Source organism: Equus asinus, chromosome 7 (genome assembly GCF_041296235.1).
Source record: "Equus asinus isolate D_3611 breed Donkey chromosome 7, EquAss-T2T_v2, whole genome shotgun sequence".
NCBI classification, from domain to species: Eukaryota; Metazoa; Chordata; class Mammalia; order Perissodactyla; family Equidae; genus Equus; species Equus asinus.
In genome coordinates, this window is record NC_091796.1 from 41,363,470 (window position 1) to 41,384,966 (window position 21,497).

The window sequence follows — 21,497 nt, forward strand, 5'->3', positions numbered from 1 at the left end:
CCTTTCTTTTATAGAACCCATAACAGTAGAAGTGGCTTTTAGAAACCCTTTGAAGGTTCCACTTTTGTTGACTGATTTGTCATTGCTCTGGAAGTTTCAACCTAAAGATTTCAGTGGAAAGGATAATGAAGAAGTTAAAGAACTAGTAAGTTATTAAAAGGTATTTGTAATAAGCATGTTTCGGTAATAGCCTAACAGATGCTATAATAACATTTCAACTTCTTCTGTTCAGTGAGCTATACTTACTCTTTTTATGCTTATTTTCTCTAATTATAAACAGTATGATACATACTTATTGTTGAAAAATTGAGAATACAGAAGAACATAAGGACTAAAAGTAAAACTGTCTTCTCGGTATTTAGAAATAACCACTTTAACACTTTCTGTATGTTTTTCCAGTCATTTCCATTTGTATGTTTTTCCTCATATATGGGATTCTCTCAATTGTGTATCTTGCTTTTTTTATTCTGTGTTTATATGCGTATTTTGATATTAAAGTATCTTCACATTTCATTTTTGCATAATATTACATCATATGGATGATCTATAAGCTATTCTACTGTCTTTCCATTGGTAGTTGTTTTGAAAGTTTCTATTTGTTTACTATCATGATAAGTCAGTGGTGAAAATTTGGGTGTATAGTTTTTTATTCTGATTATTTCTGTAGGAAAGATTCCTAGGCATGAAGTTACAACATTCTAGGGAATAAATATTTTAATACTTTATTGGTTTCCCAAAAGTTTATACTAGTAGCTTTTCCCTGGCAGCATATGGGGTTGAGTATCTCATCTTTGCAAGATTAAGCATTCTTATTTATTAAAAAAATCTTGTTCATTTGATGGGTTCAAAAAAAATGCATTTTCTTTTCCATCTCATTGATTTCTAGTGAAGTTTAAGTTCTTGTATTTGTATTTCTTTTGTGAATTGTCTGTTCATATTCTTCATACGTACTTTTTTTCTTTTCTTATCCATGTCTATAGTAAGATCTAAGACTATTATTTTTGAAGCAGGAATGACTTGAACAACTAATTTTTGTTCCCCAGCTGATTGTAACAAATATCTTAGACAAGTACATTTTTTTGCCTAGTTAGTTATTAGTTTATTCACCAATATCTATTATATAACTTTTAGTTCTTTATACTACCTTGCTGTATACTTTAATAATGTGGTAAAAATTATTTTTGAACTGGGAACTATCCCAATATTTTTGTGCTGATCTGTGAACTTGAAAGATGTCTGCTGTACTAACTTTAAACTATTTCTCTTGAAGTGTTTTGATTTTTTAAAGATTGCCTTATTTAAAATCTTGCTGGTTAAATCCATTGAGAACATTTTGTAATTATTTATACTCATTGTGAATAATTTGAAAGATTGAGATTCCCTAGGCTCTATTCTGACTTGAATTTTAGCAACCTTGGTAATTTTTCCAATGATTTTTGGATGCCTGGAATACAAATTAGAAGAATATGAATCATTCACTTTTGGAAAAGTTTTTAAAGATTTGCTAGTTTTTTAAGTATATTTCTTCAATATATTAGATTTTAAAGGAGGTTTATTAAAGTTAAGTGAAAATTTTCATTGTGTATAATGAAATTTTTTCTAAAAATCTCAAACTCTTTGGATTTCTTCATGAGCTTCTATTGGTAATGGACTAAGATGCTGAACTGGAATTTAGGGAAATGTAATTTTTATTTCTTGTGTCAAATAACTAATTTTATGGTAAAAGTAAAAAAGTGTTTAGAGGATCAAGTTTACCCCCAGTGTGAGCCAGTTAGCTTGGCTTTGGTGACCAAAGACTGTAGTCTTTTACAGATGGCGTTGATTTGGAGGAAAGAAGGCCTTTTTTGCTCTCTCCCACTGCCTTTGTCCACCAGTCTTTTATGCATCCTTCTTAGGCTACCATTACTGTTTCTATGTGTAATTAGCCAATTTGGGAAAAGAGGCTGGTCAGAGTAAAAGATGGAGAAATTTGTTCTTAGTGCAAGATTAAATTAAATGGCCCGTTTTGGCCATTGTTGGCAATCAGCAGCTAAACTTTATTTCCTGAGGTTTCATCCTTTTGGTGGCTACAACTTTGAGTAGGTCACTTATCCTCCTCAATTGAGTTAAGACTAAACGAAATGAAAATATATCAAGTGCCTACTACTGCATGGCTCTACTCCAGGGGTAAAAATAAAACACTTTGAGTATTGCTTAGCATATAGTAAGAGCCGTGTAAGTACTAGCTATAATTATTGTTATTGTTCATAAGTATTGATATATAAGAATATTAATAATCTGATACATTATTTATTAGAATCTGTAATTTACAAAGTAATTTATTTTTCAGGTAACAGATGAACTAGAAAAGATTGGAACTGAAGTTATTTCAGAATTCGTAATTAATAGTGAAGAATCGAAAGTGGTAATTATTTTTCTGTCTTAAGCCTTTCTAAAAGTAAGATGAAAACAAATTTGAAAATCAGTTTATTCAATTTGTTTTATATTCTAATTTTCTTAAAAATTAAGATTGGGAAGATTAGGAAACTGGAATTGCACAGGAGGAAATTGATGGGAAAAGTAGGTTTTGCAGTGGTGTTTGGTTTGTTAATTTCCTAAGAAGCCTGGTGAAAAGTTTTTGCTTTTTTCTTGGAGTCAGTGTGGTAATTTCATACTATATTTGGTTGACCAGAATAGTTTTATTTTTATTAAAATTATTGGTAAGGACCCAGGCCTATAATTGTTGAATTTAGAGATTTTCTTTTGAAGAAAATGCTTTCCAATAAGAGAAATTAATCAACAATTAAAAAGTTTAGGTCATGAGTTTATGTATCTGCAACATTACAGAGTTTAGGTATTGCACTATTTAAGATACTGTGAAAACAGATAATAAGAGTGACTTAAATGTCTCCACAGGCAAGACTAAAGCTCTTTCCCCATCACATAGGGGAGCTGCATATTCTGGGAGTTGTTTATAATCTTGGCACTATTCAGGGCTCCATGGCAGTAGATGGCATTGGTGCTCTTCCTGGATGTCACACAGGTAAAGCTATAGCGCTGATAAACAATTAGAAAACTAATAATTAAATCTCTGTAGAATAAAATGAATGAAAATGAGGTATTTTTAAAATAGGTTTAATATATCTTTAATAAAGGCATTTAGTCAGATGGAAGGACGAATAATTTGGATTATTTTAAATTCTGCCATTCCTTCAAAAATAAACAACTTTGTTCCCTTCTAATGTGTTTTCTTTTGATAATTCTTAGGTTGTACCCTGTGTATTTTTCTTTACTCTTATTGATTCAAATTTATTAAATTCTAACCAAATATATTCTAACCAGTGATTATGTCTGATGCCAGTACAGAAACCATCTTAGGCTATTCTATTTTTTGACTATTGTCTTTTTATAGACATAGAGGAAATTAAAGACCAGTGTTTTCACATCATTGGATATTAAGCCTCTTGAATTCTGTCATGTATTCTGTAAAGAGAGTAGGATTTTAGTGTGAAGCTGCTCTTCTTGGTACCCTACTTGATACATTTTACAAACTTTTGAAGAGTAAAACTACAAGATATATGTTTAACATAGCTTACTTTTTTTTTCTTTAAGTTCATGGAACCCTTCTAGATCTACTATTATCTTGTGATTGTTATATGTAGTTATTTAAGTTGACAAGCTGCTAAGGAGAGAGTTTACTCTCTTGCTTCCACCTGTTCATTTTAGTAGATGTCTTATTTTTCTAACTAATAGTCATTGACACACTTGAATTTAGCATTTACAAAAGCTGATTATTAATATTGGGAAATCTTTTGAGAACACTTGGAAAGTTTTTTGGTCCTTTTAACCTTCAGTTGAATATTTGTATTTGCCTGCGTATCTAGCATGATTCAATACACATTTTTTTTTAAAAGTAAATAGAAGTAGGATGAATCCATAAGAATTCAAAAATTATGACTGAAAAATTTATACTGAAATTGAATATGATATTCTGCATTTTAGTACAATATTTGTAATTCTTGGTTGACAAGTACCAGACAAGGTTCATTTATAAATAATCTTGCTAATTTATTGCTTATTTTAAGTAAGTTAACTGGGCTTTAAAAACTTTCTGAAGCGCCTTTCCTTTTCCACTTGCACATACTTAGGATCTTAATCTTAGGACCACAAAGTTATGGTTGTCAATAAAATATAGCTAACTGCTTCATTTAAGGTACCACATATATGTATTAATATAATAATTTATATGTTATTTTATGATGTTAGTAGGAGGAGACTCTGAATTAACTACTAAAATAAATTGCATCTTGTAAACAGAATTTTCATCAAGTTTTACTGTAGTTTATTATGTAAAATGCTAATAGGGATCTAGGTCAAACGAAGTATGGGAACTACTACGTTATATTTCTGGTCTGGGAGTATCACAGTTACCTTCAGCACATTAAATTCTAAGCAGTCCTGCAGAAAAGAGAGTTATGTACTCTAGCTTTTTTCACACCTACATGCACTGCATGGAAGCTTTTAGGAAAAATCTCACATTAATTTTAAATGAGTTTAATTTTGAAAAGCTACCTATACTATATTTTCTTTGTGCAGTCTATTGAGAAGATGTAGTTATTTATAATCCAGAAATAATTCGAATTAGTATATATATTTGAATATGAGTAAAAATGAAAAATTGATCTGTTCAATGTTTTGTTTTTTTCCTTTGAAAGTAGATCTTTTCTCGTAGCCTGAATCAAATCGTTGGTCCCAACATAGATGTTCTCTCAGATAGATCTTTTTGGTTAATAGACATTATGCTTAAATATAGGTTTCAAAGAACTTCCTATTCAGTGATGTGTAGTCTTTCTGTAAAGTAAGTAAATCCTGATAAAATGAGAAATTAAGCAGCGTACAGCAGATGTGGTTAAACATGAAAATAAAATATACTTAATTCTTTGATTACCCATGCTAATCAATAGTCTAGAATTTTTCTAGAAATACTCTGAAATGTATAGTGTGCATATATTCAAGCTAAATTGATGTCAATTAACATACCAAATTATTTTAGGGCACTGATTGTTTTTTATTCCAGGAAAACATTTCTTGAGTATGTCAGTCCGAGGGAGACAGGATTTAGAAATTCAAGGTCCTCGGCTTAACAACACAAAAGAAGAGAAAACATCTATTAAATATGGTCCAGATCGACGTTTAGATCCCATAATCACTGAGGAAATGCCACTATTGGAGGTATTTCACTTTTTAAAATTTCATGGATGTAATAATTTATAAGGTCAGATGATATTTTAAGTTAATTTTAGACTTTGAGGTTATTGATACTACACTGAACCACACTTTTAAATTATTATTAAGCTAGGATTAGGTAGGTCTAATTGACAAACATAAGGTAATCATGCAAATTGGCATTAAGTCACAGCCATGTTAGAAAATATAACTCTCAAAATATTAATGGAAATTAGGAGAAAACTTCTAAAAGAATACTTCGGTTATCCTTAAAATCAGTGGCTCTTTTTCGGTAAGATATAAAAATAATAGGAGAATTAATGCTTGTGAAAAATTTAAGCAATATAGATAAGTATATGAGTAAAAAGCAATACTCCCTTCACCTTCTTTATTTCCCGCCCCATCCTACTTTGATGCCGTATGAGTTAAATGTCTTTTAGTTGAAAAAGATAGAAACTGATGCTAGGTAGTGTGAGTCAAAAAAGAGAAAATTAGTTGAAGGATATTGGAATATCTTATGGAAACTAAAGTTTTATAGAGTAGTAAGTGTCAAAGAAGAATAAGGACTTGGCACTCCAGGGAATTTAACAGCAAATGTTTATAAGCCTTTAGAAGGCATTGTTTTTGCTATGATCTTAGTCTAGCAACTTCCACTCTTTGTGTCGCTTGAGTACAAATTTTAAGTTTCTGGGAGAGACATCTGGCCTGCCTTGGATCAGGTGTCTACCTGAGAGGCGGACCAATGGCAGAGTCATGTAGTATAAGCGTGAACACTGGAAGGAGTTCCTTTCTCCTGCATCCTCAAGTTTCTCTCGTAGAGGAGTTACATAAGCTTAACCATGTACCTTCAAAAAGTGCCAGTGATACCAAATTGATGCTTCTCTTTTCAGACCTTTCATTGTATACTTATGTATAGTTTTAGTAATTATAAATGGGATCATACTGCACATTTTATACTGTGACTTGCTTTTTGTCTTTAACAACATAACTTGGTCTTTGTTTTCATTTGGTAAAAATTCTTTTTTAACAGCTATATGTGGTATTTCTTTATTTAGATAGACTGTAATGTATTTTAATTATTTATGTATTGAAGAGTGTGGTTCTAGTTTTTCATCATTACTGACAGTTCTGCAGTAAGCATCATTGTGTATTTTATCCATGTTCTAGTTTAGAATAGATTTTAGAAATGGAATTGCTGGGTCAAAGGATATATAAATTTAAAGTTTTGCAATATACTACTGAATTACCATTAGCAAGGCTGTAGTAGTTGCACTCTTTTTCAGAGTGAATGTGCCTCTTACCTCACACCTGTGCCATAGTGGATATTATATGGTTTTATTTTTTTTGAACTTTTGCAAGTGAGATTGGTGAAAAACAGCATTTCTCTGATGATCGATAAGATTGGCCAGTCTTCATATTTTTTTTTGGTCCATGTGATTTTTTTTCCGCATATGTCCATATGATTGCCTATTGATACATTTTTAATGGGGTGTTATTTCGCCTTTTCTCATTGGATACTTTTGATGGGTACTAATCCTATAGTGGTGGGGTAGGTAACATGCTCATGAAAATAGTGATGTGTGTGTGTTAAGGGGAGGGTATTGCTGAGCTGCATATGTTCTGTCCAAGTTTTACACTTGCTTAATTATGTTGCATTTAAAGGGTTGTGGGGGGCAATTAAAAGACTTAGACATAGACTGACTTCGGTGCTAGTTTCTGCTTGATAAGTATTTTGCATATATTTTAACTTCAACTTGGTGTCTTTCACCATGTTAAGGTTTCTAACGTTTATGAAGTCATATCTGATAGTCCTTTACTTTGTTGCTTCTACGTTTTATGTTTACTTACAGAGACTTCCCTAGTTAAAACTTTGTTTTATTTTTTATTTTTTTAAAGATTGGCACCTGAGCTAACATCTGTTGCCAGTCTTCTTTTGTTTTTTTCCTTTCTTCTTCTCCCCAAAGCCCCCCAGTACATAGTTGCATATCCTAGTTGTGAGTGCCTCTGGTTGTCCTATGTGGGACACTGCCTCAGCATGGCCTGACGAGTGGTGCCATGTCCGCGACCAGGATCTGAACCGGCGAAACCCAGGGCCGCTGAAGCGGAGTGTGCGAACTTAACCACTCAGCCATGGGCCTGGCTGCCATAGTTTTATTTTTTACTGTCTCTTGTTTTTTTTTTGTAAATCCAAGGGAGTGTGCTCTTCTGAATGTCAAGGGATAGGGATCAAACTCTTATTTGTTTCTAGTCCCAGTCACTGTTAATTGAATATTGGCAACTCATTATGCCATCTTTCTAATAGACCCATATCCTGAAAGTACCCATACCCCTGTTTTGTTTTCTGGGTGACACTTATTCTGCTTGATAATATTTCCTCATCTCTTTCTGTGCCAATACTGTGCTCTTGCTTTATATCATCTTTTTTTATCTGGCAAGCCAAGTTCTCATAATTTTAAATTTTTTTTTCCTTCTTATACTTACACCATTTTTTGTCCAAATTTCGCAAGTTCCCACAATAATGCATTGGATTTGTATTAGGATTGTATTCCTATAGCTAGGAGTTCTAAGTGTGAAGATGAATTGAAATGAGTTGAGATCCAAATGTTACTTTAAGGCTATTTACCATTGTAGTTTAGAAGTCACTACCTAATAAACACTTTGCTTGGAATTAAATATGTAACAATTTGCTAGAACTTACTTGCAAAAGGGAAGATTCTGATCCTCTGGTTAAAATTGTTGAGATAAATCAGAGGACAGCAAAATACTCAGTTTTTATAGATTCTGCCAGCTTATAAGTTTCATTGTACCACATCATGTAAGTGTTCTTCAGTTATTAAGACTGCTAAGTATCCCTGTGGTTTTCAAGTGCAGTGCTTCTCAAGTCACAAGTCATTAGGGATAGAGCTTTACTTTTAGGCTTCTGTCTAAGCCCCCTCTCTAATTATCTGACCTGGGAAAGTTTCTTCACTTACAAAATGAGGAAAGTTGAACCAGATGATATTTGACTTTAGATTTCATTTAACTCAACGGTCCTTCAATTTACGTTCATCTTGGTTTTGATATTCTTAGTTCTGTACTTAACTTTGCTTCTTGCATAGCTTAGTGTTTTTTTTAATTATATTATTATAGATGTAGTACTCCTTGAAGAGAGTATTTCAGAGCAGAAGACACCTTATTCTACATAATAATAATAACTGGTGTTTGGTTGATTAGATAAAAAAGCTTGTGAAGTGAATAACAAAAAAACACAATAGATCCATACCCTAGACAATTGAGTTTAATTTTAGTTTAAAACATACAAATGTACATTTATTCACTATTTTAGGGGGATGATTTAGGTCAGAGGCCTTTTCTGTGAGTTCTTTGTGTTGGTATGGGTTTTCTCATGTGAGTTTCGTAATGTCTTTCATGCATTCAACCACATCCATAAATTTTCAGTTTAAGTTTCCAGTTTTGGTTTCTTCTGAGTGAGAATCTAAAGAAAATTGTCAAGTAGTCTAAGTACAATATAGGTCTAGATGGTATTTACATATGAAAGCTATACTTTCAGGTATAGATGGAAGTAGTTTATATAATAATTTATTTAAACAAGTTTGGGAGCAAATAGTTACTCTTGGTAAGAAGAAGGTGGGCATAGTAGAATGCTATGCCTAGTTTATTTTTTCCTATCTTCTTAATCTATTTCTATATTACAAGAGATTTCTACATTAATCCCTTGTTTTCTCATATCCATTTGTAAAGCTTCTGATGTCCCCAAATTTTATCTGATTCCTTCAGAACATGGCCATATTGAAGTCCGATTCAAACTTAGATTAAAAGACACAGGTATTTCCACTGGATTTTCATAACTCCTTTGGGATTGCCAGCTGTAACTTTATTAGAACATTTTTCCTCATTTTTGTTACCTTTATAGTCCTCCTTTCTTAGATTCTGTCAGTGTACTTCTGACATTTACACTTGAGTATCTTTTAAATGCAAGTAAGTTACTGGATGATTTTATTAGCCCATATTTCTGCAGTACAGGTCCCACTGTACTAAAGTAGTGGGTCCCATAGTACAATCCCTTATCTGAAATCCTGAGGCCAGATGTGTGTTGGAAGTCAATTTTTAGAAATTTGTTGTGCAGATATATGTGTGTGTATCTAATGTTTATGTACCTCCTGTTGGGTTTTGCAGCACCTGATAATCAAACACATTAATATTGCTTGAGTGAACCATATGAATATCACACTAAATGCGAATGGTTATAAAAAGCCTCCATTAATCAAGTCAGGTTTTGCTCCTGTGTTGGTTACTAAAAGCCTGAGGATGTTTGGAGCTTTGGGGGTTTTAAAATTATGGATATGAAAAAAAATTATGGATATGGAATCATGGATCTCTATGTTCTTACCTTTTAAGACCTATGGTATATCTTTTTGTTTTAATAATGTATAAATAAATAGTTGACCTACTTTTTAAGTTGACAATAAGAGCTTTTTGGTTGATAATCATTTAATTCAGATAGCCATGTTAAATTACTTGTAATTTCTCTTGTCCATATCTACACAGTTGTGAAAGTTTGCCGATAGCCCTCTTGTTATTTATTTACTTGTGTATTTATTTTTTGGTGAGGAAGATTGGCCCTGAGCTAACATCTGTTACTAATCTTCCTCTTTTTGCTTAAGGAAGATGGCCCCTGAGCTAACATTTGTGCCGTCTTCCTCTACTTTGTATATGGGACGCTGCCACAGCATGCCTTGATGGGTGGTGTGTAGGTCCACGCTCAGAATTCAAACCCGCGAACCCCAGGCTGCTGAAGCAGAGTCTGTGAACTTAACCTCTATGCCCCTGGGCCAGCCTCTATTTATTTTTTTTTGTGCTTTTTTTTTAGGGGGTGGGGACAACTGGGCCTCAGCTAACTTCTGTTGCCCATCTTCGTTTCTTTTTTCTTCTTCTTCTTCTCAAAGCCCCATTGCATAGCTGTATATCCTACTTGTGAGTGCTTTTGGTTCTTTGTGGGATGCTGCCAGAGCATGGCTCGATGAGTGCTGCGTTAAGTCCACACCCAGGATCTGAACCAGTGAACTACGGGCCGCCAAAGCAGTGTGCGCGAACTTAACCACTTTTCCACTGGGCCAGCCCCCGCCCTCTTGTTATTGACATTTTACCTTTAATTCTTGACTGTAATCTGTTAGAATAACGTTGGTTTCTGTCTCATTCTCTCTCTCTTTTTTTTTTTGTGAGGAAGATTGGCCCTGAGCTAACATGTCTTGCCAATCTTCTCTTTTGCTTGAGGAAGATTGTCACTGAGCTAACATCTGTGCCAGTCTTCCTCTGTTTTCTGTGGGATGCTGCCGACAACGTGACTTGATGAGCAGTGCTAGGTCCACGCCCGGGATCCAAACATGTGAACCCCGGCCCACCAAAGCAGAGCACGTGAACTTAACCACTATGCCACTGGGCCTGCCCCTCTTTTTTAAAATGGAGTTGTTGATTGCCACATACTCTGGGCAATATCAGAGAGAATTAATAAAATAACTTACAAACCTGTAGTAAAGAAATACAGCATCTTAAAGTGTTATTGATTAGAACTTCAGCATTTTTAACAGACAATATAATAATATTTTTTCCCTCCAATGCAGGTGTTCTTTATACATTTTCCTACAGGGCTCCTCTGTGGAGAAATCCGAAAAGCATATGTAGAATTTGTCAATGTCAGCAAATGTCCGCTTACTGGATTGAAGGTTGTTTCTAAACGTCCAGAGTTCTTTACTTTTGGTGGTAACACGGCTATTCTAACACCACTAAGTCCCTCAGCATCTGAGAACTGTAGTGCTTACAAGACTGTTGTGACAGATTCTACCTCTGTATGTACAGCACTCATATCATCAGCTTCTTCTGTAGACTTTGGCATTGGCATAGGAAGTCAGCCAGAGGTGATTCCTGTTCCCCTTCCTGACACTGTGCTTCTCCCTGGAGCTTCAGTTCAGCTACCAATGTGGTTACGTGGACCAGATGAAGAAGGTGTCCATGAAATTAATTTTTTGTTTTACTATGAAAGTGTTAAGAAGCAGCCTAAAATACGGTAAGTGTAATAAAACTTTTTTGATTTAACTTCTGTGTTTAATATATGTGCACAAATTCAAATAAACATTTTGATATTAACATATGTCATTGTTTATTAAAAAATTACCCCCTTCCAAATTATGTATGACGTATGATATTTATGTCTGAGGTTGACCCTAATCTAAGTTCTAAGTAGCCGAAACTGGAAAAAATTAAGCTACATTAATCTTTTTAGTGCTTCTATCTATAAACTTCATGATTCTTTGATACAACTAAGTACTGTGGCCAAAGGCATCACATAATAATGAAATTCACAGGTACTATGTATTAAAACAGGGTGTCATTTGTTTATGAAGACAACTTGCCTACAGCCATCCCTTTTTTTTCTCTTTTTGGTGAGGAAGAATGGCCCTGAGCTAACATCTGTTGCCAATCTTTCTCTTTTAGCTTGAGGAAGATTGTTGCTGAGCTAACATCTGTGCCAGTCTTCCTCTGTTTTGTATGTGGGATTCTGCCACAGTGTGGCTTGATGAGTAGTTTGTAGGTCTGCACCTGAGATCCAAACCCACGAACCCTAGGCCACCGAAGTGGAGCATGCAAACTTAGCCACACGAGACCAGCCCTAAATCATCCTTTTTAAAGGAAATTATTTTGTTTTACTTTTCCTTTTCCCTGGTGCCCTCCCTTGTCCCCCCAAAATGTATGTATTTGCAGAACAGATGAATAGGGTGGTGTTACAATGCGGATCACTGAAGAAATCAGTCCTAACTGACTCACACAAGGATCTGTAGCCTATGTATTATGTGACAGAATATTTTATGTGATAATGCCATTGTTATTTTTATAAAATTAAGTAGGAGTGCTTGTGCTACATTTTAAAATTTGATGGAATATTTAAAATATCTTGTCAGACTTAGTGTGAGGACAAAATGATTTAATATTTCTAAGCACAGGACCTATAATCTTTTTTGGTCCTCAATAAGTGTTAATTCTCCTTAAGAAGATGATGGAGAGTACTCTGGCCGAGGCAATCAGGGAAGGCTTTGTGGAATGTAGTAGTGGTGAAATGAACTTCCAAGGAAAGCAAAGATTTCAGAATTTGGATATCAAGGGGGATAAGCAAGAGAGTAGTGGGTATTCCACGGAGTAACTGTATATGTGAATGAAGATTTACAAGTCAAGAAATAGAAACTGAATATAGTTGGTTTGGCCGCAGTGTAAAACATGCATAAAAGAAGTAAAGGGGAATAAACAGTGAATTGTAAAGCTCTTTTGTGGAGAGCCTTAATTGCAAGGTGAAAGTTTGGTGCTTACTTAGTAGGCGTTCAGTAAGTTGGATCTACTGTCAGAGAAGAGGTGTAATCAGGACATGACTCTGAAGATTATTTTTGTGTGTTATGCAGGTGAATTTGATGAGCAGGGAGAGTGCCCAGAGTCAGGGGGACTAACAGTTTCCGTCCAAATTGAGAAGAAAGAACTGAACTGAAGTTAGGCTAACTAGATAATTTTACTTTATTGTGTTTGTCTTTGTTTTTTTAGAGTATATGTGGTCCTGAGAATGATCTGATTTTGAAAGCTTTATTTGGAATTAGAGAGTCATAACACAGGGAGAGGTTCTCAGATTAAATTAGCATGTTTTTGCTTCTTTAGTCACAGAATATTAAGACACACTGCAGTAATTTGTACCAGCCGATCTTTGAATGTACGAGCCACTGTCTGCAGAAGTAATTCTCTTGAAGATGAAGAGGGCAGAGGAGGCAATATGCTAGTCTTTGTGGATGTGGAAAATACTAATACTGTAAGTTGATTTAAAACTAAATTTTGTTTTTAATTATATTTGAAGTGTCATCTTTGTTTTTAGTAATGGATTTTTTTGTCCTTCACAAGACAGCATAAACTAGGAATTTAAGAATGTTCATATAGAATAGACTGTGAAAACATCTTAATTCTCCATTAGCTTTCTAATTTTATCCCTCAGTCCCTCGTCAAATAAAAGGATCCAGCAGCATTAATATGGTACATATTAATATGATACATAGCTCCATGAGTTCAACCCAAAAGAGATCTCATAAAGTTCTTTCAGTCTCAACATTGAGAATCTATTGATGTAATTAAATTTATGAAGTTCTGTTAGGCTTTCACATTCAGTATTAACTTGATAACCCTTCCCTTCTGTGTTTCTGACAATATCATTTCCTTTATACAGACATTTCAAACGTTTTCTCATTCGTGTTTGTATGCTCTTAAATATCGAAGTGAGTATTCTTGAGGAAGGGAATGGGATCTCATAATTAAAGTAGGATCTTAGCTTCAGGTTTTTTCAGTTGAGATACCTATTTGAAGTGTTACTTATTAATTCTGTAATGTCCTTTTCTTTTAGCTTCATAAATTTGTAAAACCAATTCTTTTTAGGATATTTAGGGTCAGTGTAGTGATACTTTGGTGTTCTGCAAAAAAAATCAATATTTGTAAGAGTAAGAAAATTTTAATAATTGCAAATTAGCTCTAATTCAGGAGAATAAAAAATTATATGCAATTTAAATAACTTTGTGTGGTTTGTATATTGGAATTCTGTTTTTTGCCTTAATGGGAACGAGATATCTCAGAAAGATTAAAAGAAATAAAATACTATAGTTTTGATTAAAAATTGTCACCAAATAATTTTTGATCTATTATATACTACTAATAGGTCATTATGATAAATTCTAATACTGAATGCCTTTCAGTATTTTAAAACTTGCCACTGGGAGTGCATAATAGTTAAACGTATTTCTTGGATATAATGTTGACTTCTCTGTTTTAAGAATATTTAAAGAGAGATTTAAGTAACTTAAACTTTCTGAGATGCATATTGTTAACTTATTTCAAAATAAAAATTTCATCTTATGTTAATCAGTATTGACTGGTAGCAATGTCTGTTCCAAGTTAGTGCTCCTAAATCCTGAACGACTCTTTTATTTCTTTTTGATAGAGTGAAGCAGGTGTTAAGGAATTCCACATAGTACAAGTATCAAGTAGTAGCAAACACTGGAAGTTACAGAAATCTGTAAATCTTTCTGAAAACAAAGGTTTGTGCCTTTTTCCTTCTTCATAATAAATTCTGATATTTTCATTGCATGATTTTTTTCAGATTAGTACCAGAATATCATAAGATTATTGGTTTCTTTCTTTCTTTTTTTTTTTTTTTATTGTGGTCATAATAGCTTATAACATAGTGAAATTTCAGTTGTACATTAATATTTGTGAGACACCGTGTAAGTGTGCCCCTTCACCCCTTGTGCTCACCCTCCACTCCCCTTCCTCGGGTAGCCACTAGTTTGTTCTCTTTGTCCGTAAGTTTGTTTATATTCCACACATGAGTGAAATCTTATGGTGTTTGTCTTTCTCTGTCTTGCTTATTTTGCTTAACATGATGCCTTCAAGGTTCATCTGTATGGTTGCAAATGGGACGATTTCGTCCTTTTTTTATGGCTGAGCCATTATATATATACCACATCTTCTTTATCCAGTCATCTGTTGATGGGCACTTGGGTTGCTTCTATGTCTTGGCTATTGTGAATAATGCTGCAGTGAACATAGGGATGTATAAGTCTCTTTGAACTTTTGATTTCAAATTCTTTGGGTACATACCCAGTAATGGGATAGCTGGATCATATGGTATTTCTATTTTTAATTTTTTGAGAAATCTCCATACTCTTTCCATAGTGGCTGCACCAGTTTGCATTCCCACCAGTGGTGGATGAGGGTTCCCTTTTCTCTACAACCTCTCCAACATTTGTTGTTTTTTGTCTTGGTGATTATAGCCATTCTAACAGGTGTAAGGTGACATCTCATTGTAGTTTTGATTTGCATTTCTCTGATAATTAGTGATGTTGAGCATCTTTTCATGTGCCTGTTGGCCATCTGTATATCTTCTTTGGCAAAATGTGTGTTCATGTCTTCTGCCCACTTTTTGATTGGGTTGTTTTTTTTTTTCTAGTTCATTTGTGTGAGTTCTTTATGTATTCTGGAGACTAACGCTTTATCGGGTATATGATTTGCAAATATTTTCTCCCAGTTGGTGGGTTGTTTTTTCATTTTGATCTTGGTTTCCTTTGCCTTCCAGAACCTCTTTAGTCTGATGAACTCCCACTTGTTTATTTTTTCTTTTGTTTCCCTTGTCTGCGTAGACATGCTACTTGAAAGAAGTCTGATGTCAAAGAGTGTACTGCTTATATTCTCTTCCAGAAGTTTCATGGTTTCAGGTCATACTTTCAAGTCTTTGGTCCATTTTGAGTCTGTTTTTGTGTATGGGGAAAGATAATGGTCTAGTTTCATTCTTTTGCATGTGTCTGTCCAGTTTTCCCAGTATTTGATGCCTTTCTTATAATTAACTTTTTTTAAGCATTAAATTGTGCTTTCATTAGTTTATGTGACTGTAAATCAAATTACCTATCTTAATCCATTGCTTCCCATTTTTGTAGTTCATCTCTTTTCTATTTGCATTTTCTTGTTCTTTTTTTATTCACCGGTAAAATCTGTACCTGAATATGTGATCACTTTCAAAATTTCAAACAGTATACCGGCATACAGACTAGAATATGGAAGTTTCTCTGTTTCCTTTGCCATTTTGTTTCCTTTGGTTTTTCTGTTTATAATCATACCTACATTCTGACTGGCTGGTTTCCATTTATTTACATACCTATATAAAATTCAAACAAAAGAATGTGCACCTTTGTGATACATTTTGACAAATTGTTTTTCAGAATATTTCTGTCATTTATCATCTGGCCAGTAATATGAGAGTGCCTAGTGCTTGTAAGTTTGGAGTGAAGCTGGCAAAATGATATTTGCTCTTTCTGGATAGAATTGTACAGTATATTTCAAAAGATACGAAAGTGTTTAAACCCTTACCTTAGCCTCACAAGAATCCTTATTTTTGGAATTTATACAAAGAAATTAATTCAAAATATTGGAAAGTCTATATATTCAGAGAAATTTATTGCAGGATTATATTTAATAGGGAAAAATTCAGTGTAACTTTAATGTACATTAAGCTACAACTTGATTATTTTGTGGTCATTAAAATATCATAGCATTTATTAAGTGTCTGCAATTGTGGGAAAATGCCTCATAGCAAGGTATGTGCATGTAATAATATTGATATAATCATACATATGAAAAAATACTGAAAGGAAACGAAGAAATGATAGAATGGCTGCCTTGTGGACTCCCTGGCCCCCAAGTTCTGATCTTTCAAACTTTATGTGTAATTTCATATGTATGTGTGTATCTATTTCAAGAAAATTGAATTTCATCCTCTTTAAGAGCTGAGTGAGATTTGCTTCATTGAGATGAAAGCAAAGATTTTTTCATTAAACATTATTTATAATTATGAATTATTTTCCTGTTTGAGGAATTCTGAATAATGAATTAGGTTTTCCCATGTCATAAGCTGAGAAAGATCTTTGAAATTTTCTTCCTAGATGCCAAACTTGCTAGTAGGGAGAAGGGAAAGTTTTGCTTCAAGGCAATACGATGTAAGGAAAAAGAAGGTAAATTCATTTTACTTTCTTACTTTCTTAAATGGTCATTTTATATTTCATGCCAGTGATATGATTAGTTTGTTTTGCCCTGTTTTTTAGTTGCCACACAGTCCTCAGAAAAATATACCTTTGCAGATATCATCTTTGGAAATGAACAGGTATGCAAATAAGCACAAGAGCATTTTATTTTAAAAGTCACAATTCTGGAATATCTGACTATTTTGATGAAACTATTGCTTTAGTAATCCTCAGATTCTTTGGTGGATGAACATGTGAACTTCTTTGGGTTTTGCAACTTCCCTTCATGCCCCAAAGCTAACCAAAAATGCTATTTGGACTATACCATTTTAATTATTTAAAGTTAGCTTTCGTTTCAGAGTATCACATGAAATAAGTATAGTCCTTGGGATTAAAAAAGAAGCAGGATTATATGAGGGGACCTGTTTCTTGAGGAAAATGGTCACAGTGGAACATGGAGATGATAATCCTCTGGATTTTGGTATATTGTATGGTTCTGAGACCCAAATAATAAGCTCTTTTGTGGATTTTAAATGTATTCTAAGGCAGTTATACTCCTAACTTAATTATACTTGAGAATCACCTAAAGCAGTGATTTTCAAACTTTCAAAAAATGTGCATATGAGATACCTGGGGAGCTTGTTAAAATGCAAATTCTCGATCAGTAGGACTGGGTGGGACCTGAAGTTCTAAATTGCTGAAACTCCAGGTGATCTTGAGGCTATCAGTCTGCAGATCCTATTTTCGACCTAGAGAATTTTGTAAAGATGAAGCTTTGCCTCCCCACCTCTAAAGCTCTGGTTTGTTAAGCCTTGAGCGGAGTTTGGGAATATGCGTTTTCATCCAGCCCTGCACGTGATTGAAGAAGTGATCTGGAGACCTGCTTTGAAAAATACTTACCAAGAGTGTAAAGTTGCATATAGTTGTATGCTGTTACTGGTATTATTTTTTTCTTTGTGCTCTTCTCCTTGATAATTCCAAACATCCTTATATCTTTTGTATTTCTCCTCATTTGCCTTCATCAGACCCACTCTTTGTGACTGTCTTTTGGCCGTTTGACAAAACAGCTATTTAGAAATTCCCAGAGCGCCAAAAGCCCAATAATAAAACAGTTAAGACTTTTGGAGACACTGTGCTTCCTAAATGGTTTAATTTAGCTTTCAGGACTTCAGTTGTTTGTTTTGTTTATATCTTTTTAAAATTTAAAATCCCTAGAAATATCATCAGGACCCTTAAATTATATTAAGGTTGTAATTTTTATTGTATTTGTTAATAATTTTGTATGGGAGCACTGAAGAAGGCAGAAACAGACATTTGCCCTTTTGATGAATCTGGTTGAGTAAATAGAACTTATCAGGCATTACAGATTAGTGAGAAAACTATGTGGACAGTGGTTTATCAGAAAAACTTCACTTCTCAGGGGGAAAATGTGTATATTTGTTAATGTTTGGTAATTAACTTGAAGCTTAACATCTATATAATATAGCCTATAATGCAGGAAATCATGAATGTGGAGATTTTACTATGAAACACGATGTTTCATTAGTTAAGGGGGAATCTTACTGTTCTGAGTGTTTAAAATTCTTTCCTCCTGTTCTCTCCTTTTAAATATAAAAGCCATGTTAATGATGATAAATCCATTTGCATTGTCTTTTATTGGATATTGCCTAGTGTTCTAAGTATTTGAATGAGAAATACTTAGGTTATTTTAATAGTTAAAAAAACCTTTCTTTTCAACAAGTAATTTTTTATTCATTTTCTTAGAGATGCTCATTCGTCCTCCCTGGATACTTGGAAAGTCAAAGCTAATGTCATGGCAGTGTAGATTAATGATTTTGCACTTTAAGCTTTAAGATTCAGGGTAATTTGTACTAAATATTTTAGGCGTTCAAGTCTTAGAGTGGCCTGTGTGAAACCAAATTCACAGTTATTGAATAAGCCTTTTAGGTATATATAAGTTATAGAAATACAAATTTTGGCAGGGTATATTTAATTGAAAACATTGATGTAGACAGGTAATTTTCTTTTAACAGATCGTAAGTTCAGCAAGCCCATGTGCAGACTTCTTTTATCGAAGTTTATCCTCTGAATTTAAGAAACCACAAGCCCAGCTGTCTCTGCATACAGAAAAACAGTCAGTAGAGGATGCCGTGAGATTAATTCAGAAGTGCAATGAGGTGGATTTGAATATTGTCGTATTATGGAAGGTATGTGTTATTAATTATTTCAGCAAGCCTTGCTTATAGATACTTGATTCTTAAGCTGAAGAACAAATGTGAGCTGCTGTTTACATTTTTTCTGCTTGTTTTCCAATTTCCATACTCAAATTGTTTTATAACCTTTTAAACAGTTCTATAATGACTTTTTTTTGTTTGTTCAAAGAAAGAATTCAGTCAAATTAGATGACTTTCCTCTGTGTTACTGTTACTTGTAAGTGGTACTGAGAATATTGTAGATATGATAAGCTCCATGAAAGCAGGTATTATCATTAAACTCTTTATTATGGAGGTTTCAAGTACTGAAAAAGGAAAAATTGCACCATGAACCTCTGGGTACCCTTTACTCAGGCTCCTACAGGCACAATTTTGTTTCTATTCATATTTCATTTATTCCATTTGCCCCCTCCTTTGTTTTATTTTTACCTTCCTTTATTTTTTGCTGTAGTATATTTTTAATAATGACATAATATTTCTCTGTAAATGCTTCTGTAAGTACTTCTAGCAGAAATTTATATTCTTTAATATAACCCCACAGTATTAGTATCCCATGCAGTCAAATGAACAATAATTCTTTTTTTTAAAGATTGGCACCTGAGCTAACATCTGTCGCCAGTCTTCTTTTTCTTTTGATTTCTTCTTCTCCCCAAAGCTCCCCAGTACATAGTTGTATATTCTAGTTGTGAGTGCCTCTGGTTGTGCTATGTGGGATGCTGCCTCAGCATGGCCTGATGAATGGTACCATGTCTGCACCCAGGATCTGAACTGGTGAAACCGTGGGCCGCTGAAGCAGAGCGCGTGAACTTAACCACTTGGCCATGGGGCTGGCCCCTAACAATAATTCTTAATAATTATCTAATTGTTGGTCTGTGTTCAGCTTTTCCAGACTATTTGAAAATATTTTAATATTTTTTTATAGTCAGATGCAAATAAGATCCACACATGGCAGACCAGAATGAGATTGTTTAGTCTTCCCTAAAGTTAACTGAACTATAATACAGAGGAGGTTTATTTTTCACAGTACACCCTTTTATAGTTTATGCATTTATCATTTATTTTTTTAAAAACATGATTCTACAGTGAAATTTAGAATCTTGCCCAAGGATATTCACCTGAGCTATGTGAAAATGTTTGATTTTGTGTTATCATATGTAAGAGCTAACATAGAGACATGCCCATAGTAGATGATCAATACATATATTTTTAATTGATTCGGATGTTCTAGAGTGTTCTTTTTACTAAACTACGCATTTTTATAATAAACTTTTTTGAAACCAAGTTGGGTTTGCATGAGTTCCAGTAAAACCGCTGAAGCAAACTTAGAGTTTTGTTGATTCTAGAAGGTGTTTAATGTTAAAAAGATCGCTTACACATTATTAGCTTGAAATCAGATGTTCTTGAAGCTTAGAATAAAGAGGATCCTATTTTCAGGCTAAGTAGCATTGCTTCTTAATGTAAACTAACTGTCCATTAATTAAATGTATAATATACCTTTGGCATTTGTGGCTCTCAGTCCATAGATTCCTGCTCTGTAACAATTTATAATATTTCTGAGACAACATTTTGAGTAATGTATTCTGTATTCTGTACTCATTGTTGAGCCCAGTGACCTTCATTGGGGGAGAAAGTAATATCTTTTAAAAAATTACCCTCATCAAAAAGCCCACTACTAGTATTACTGATTACATGAAGAAGAGGAAAACTGTCCGAGCTTGTGATCCTCCTTGGCTAGAAAACAGAAGTTCTAATAGATTACAGAATGGGATATTAAGTTTGGTAGTGGGGAATATCTGGGATAAGTTTATCGTTTACTCATTTGAGAAGGTGACTGATAGCTTTTCTTTAAGTGAGGGCTCTAGATAACGCAAAAAGAACCCCTTGAATGAAAGAAAACTTGAAAAGTCATTTAAGTTGTGGAGTGGGATGCACAGGAAGCATAGGATGCTAATAAAATATGATTCCAGAGAAAACTAAGAGCTCAGACAATATTTTTATGAAAAAATAGTTGAAAAAGGAACATAGTACAACTCCTAACCAATTTTAACCAAAAATAAAGATTCGTTTTAAAAAGTTAAGCCTATATGCAGGTAGGAGAATGCATTATAAAATTATGCCTGGCTATGGGTGACTTTTGCTCAATCCCTTGAGACCATTGAAAAAGATGTATGACGTGTCTCAGGACCTTATCTGTCAGCTAGCGTCCTCTCTTGATTTAAGGTCACCCCATCAGGAGTTTAACTCCTCCTGCATTTCTGGGTGGTGCATGGATGGATGCTGAGCAGGTCCTGGGCTATCCTATGCCTAGTGCAGGCAGTACTCTAAGTGTGGTCTGTGGATGGCAAACTGTCAGTAGTCATGATAAGTATAGAAATTGAAAATAAACATTTAAAAACTTATAGCATTTTGACTGAGTAGTTTTATGTCTGTTGAATCTAATAGTAAAAAAATTGGGCTTGTCAAAAAAAATTTAAGCCTTTGTGTTTGCATA

General features: G+C 33.9%; 1 protein-coding gene across 4 annotated transcripts in view; it reads left to right on the plus strand.

Annotated features, from left to right (window-relative positions):
* TRAPPC8 (trafficking protein particle complex subunit 8) overlaps window positions 1-21,497 on the plus strand; it is an 82,178-nt gene that overhangs the window by 46,799 nt on the left and 13,882 nt on the right. For all 4 annotated transcript variants that reach the window (XM_070513256.1, XM_070513258.1, XM_070513257.1 and 1 more), the window contains 10 exons: window positions 15-145; window positions 2,330-2,404; window positions 2,896-3,022; window positions 5,057-5,211; window positions 10,827-11,269; window positions 12,901-13,048; window positions 14,222-14,318; window positions 16,716-16,784; window positions 16,875-16,933; window positions 18,827-19,000. In XM_070513256.1, the coding sequence (XP_070369357.1) occupies window positions 15-145; window positions 2,330-2,404; window positions 2,896-3,022; window positions 5,057-5,211; window positions 10,827-11,269; window positions 12,901-13,048; window positions 14,222-14,318; window positions 16,716-16,784; window positions 16,875-16,933; window positions 18,827-19,000 (1,478 nt within the window). The remainder of the gene's footprint in view (window positions 1-14; window positions 146-2,329; window positions 2,405-2,895; window positions 3,023-5,056; window positions 5,212-10,826; window positions 11,270-12,900; window positions 13,049-14,221; window positions 14,319-16,715; window positions 16,785-16,874; window positions 16,934-18,826; window positions 19,001-21,497) is intronic.